Raw genomic sequence first — 2373 nt, 5'->3', positions numbered from 1 at the left:
TAAAACCAAGCAGAGCAGTCAGAAGTATGACAAGCGCAGACGAGCAGGCGTACATGGATACCCTTGCAAGTCAAGCAGAGGAGGAAGCGAGTAGACAAGAACGGGGTAAGGGCTTCACGATCATGATGACAGTCAGTGGTAAATCTTGTGCAATATACAACAAGCCTACCATGGACAAGCAAGGCAGACTACTCACAACAGAGAAAGAGCAGGAAGCACGCTGGGCCGAGCACTTCAAAGGCTTGAACAGACCAGTACCAACAAGCACAGTGGATGTTCAGGAAGCAGAGACTGACGCGTGTGAACTCTGCCCCACCACGGAAGGCAGAAGCCATCACCGCCTTTGATCTCTCAAGAACAGAAAAGCTCCTGGCCAAGACAAATGAATGCACAAATGTTTAAGGCAGACCCTGAAACTTCAACCAAGATCCTCTAACCACTGGGGAGCAGGGTCAAGACTGATTTGCATATGGCTGGGTCCAAACTGACTGGCATGGTTAGCAAACAAATGATGGATTTAGGTCCAGATCTCTGTGCTGGGGTGAATCTTTGGCATTGTTCAGCATTCCGTCCATCACTTTTTCTTTTTGCATTTGTGGTGCAGTCCAGCACTTAAATGATGCACAATCGCAGTTGAGAACGGTGCCCTGTGGCTCCTACGCATACTGGCTGCTATCTTGCTAGTACAGCTTGTGTAGGCATACTTAAGAGCACACAATTGTGTTGTACTAGCTCCCTTGTGTAAGTTTTTAACTCCCACAAAGTATGTATGTGTAAGCAAAACTCACAAAAAGGACAGGGGCATCAGAATTGTGGCAATTCTCTGTTGCCAACATATCTCAAGAAACCTCTACCTGGCACCAGCCTCAGCCTGCCGCAGGAGAGGACAGCTTGGCACTGCTCCCGGAAGCGGCTGTCAAAGAAGGCGTAGAGGAAGGGGTTCAGGCAGCTGTTGACATAGGCCAAGCAGGTGGTGTAGGGACTGATGTTGCTAAGGAAGGCTTGGAAGCTGCAGGGCCAGGGCAGGACCTCCAGGTCCATCAGCAGGTAGGTGATCTTCACCAGGTGGTAGGGCAGCCAGCAGGCCGCAAAGCAGATGACTAGTGAGGTGATGATACTGAGGAGCCTTTGCTTCCGCAGGACTTCGTGGCGCTGCTTCTGGAAGTGGCTGGAGATGGTCCGGCCGATGAAGACGTAGCAGGTCAGCATGACGGCGAAGGGAGCCACAAACCCCAGCAGGGTGGTCAGGATGCTCAGGCTGGTCATCCAGTATAATGCAGCAGCTTCGCCGGCTATCCCGGCGAAGTCCATGAAGCATTTGGTCTTCTCGGCCTGCTCCACCACAGGGCCGGTCCTGCAGAACACCAGCCTGGGCAGGGACAGGACGGCAGCCAGGACCCACAGAACCACTGTGGCCCTCAGGCCACTGATCCATGAGCGAAGTTGCCCATTGGTCAACGAGTGGACAATGGCCAGATAGCGATCGAAGCTGAGGCAGGTGAGGCAGAAAATGCTGGCATAGATGTTCAGGGAGGTCAGGTAGCTGCTGAGCTTGCAGGCCAAGGAGCCGAAGGGCCAGTGGTAGTCCAGGGCAATGGAGACGGCCCAGAGGGGCAGCGTGACCACGAAGGCCAGGTCGGCCAGGGCCAGGCTGGCGATGAAGGTGTCCACCGAGCGCCTCTTCTCCGGCTTGTGGTAGATGGTCCAGAGGACCAGGCCATTCCCGGAGATGCCCAGGAGGAAGATGAGAGTGTAAATGGTGGGCATGAGTACGTGGGTGGGCGTCCAGTAGCTGTACTCACAGTACGTCTCGTTGTCGTGGGGGTTATAGCTCATAGCGTCCAAGTAGTTGTAGTCATCCTCGTCGCCACTCTCCAAACTGAAGTTGTGGATTATAGGCAATGATGCCTGTACCCCACAGGCAATGTTGCCTGTACCCCACAGGCAATGATGCCTGTAGGGGGATTCTCCCCGGCCTTGCGACATGGTGGCTTTTCCACAGTAAGCGGGCTTGCAATGAATCAAGGACACCTTCTCCAAAATCAAAGCAGGGCTTCCCTGATGGACAATAGAATCAATGCAGGTCTTTCCAGGTGGTCTCATCGAAAACCACGAAATCCTCTCTCGGGTACTTTTTCCCAACTGAGTGGTCCCTTTAAGAGGGCTCTTCAGATCCAGGCAGTCCTTCTCCCAGGTCCAGACAGTCCTTCTCCCAGATCCAGACAGATCTCCCCCCAGATCCAGGCAGATCTCCTCCCCAGAGACCTTCTCTCAGAGCCCGTTGATCGCCTCCTCACTCACCAGCTGTGCTGGTCCCTCTGTTTCTGGAATCAAGGGTTCAGGTGGCCTCTGAGCCTGCAGTGCCTGGTCACC

General features: G+C 54.0%; 1 protein-coding gene across 1 annotated transcript; it reads right to left on the bottom strand.

Moving 5' to 3' along the window:
* Positions 1 to 804: 804 nt before the first annotated feature.
* On the bottom strand, positions 805 to 2103 carry LOC138294011 (apelin receptor-like). Its single transcript, XM_069233264.1, has one exon. It carries the CDS (start codon positions 2101 to 2103, stop codon positions 805 to 807), a length of 1299 nt encoding a protein of 432 aa, XP_069089365.1.
* Positions 2104 to 2373: the final 270 nt, after the last annotated feature.

Source organism: Pleurodeles waltl, chromosome 4_2, assembly GCF_031143425.1.
Source record: "Pleurodeles waltl isolate 20211129_DDA chromosome 4_2, aPleWal1.hap1.20221129, whole genome shotgun sequence".
Lineage (NCBI taxonomy): Eukaryota > Metazoa > Chordata > Amphibia > Caudata > Salamandridae > Pleurodeles > Pleurodeles waltl.
The sequence above is the reverse complement of the archived record's forward strand: the minus strand, read 5'-3'. Positions and strand labels throughout refer to the sequence as shown.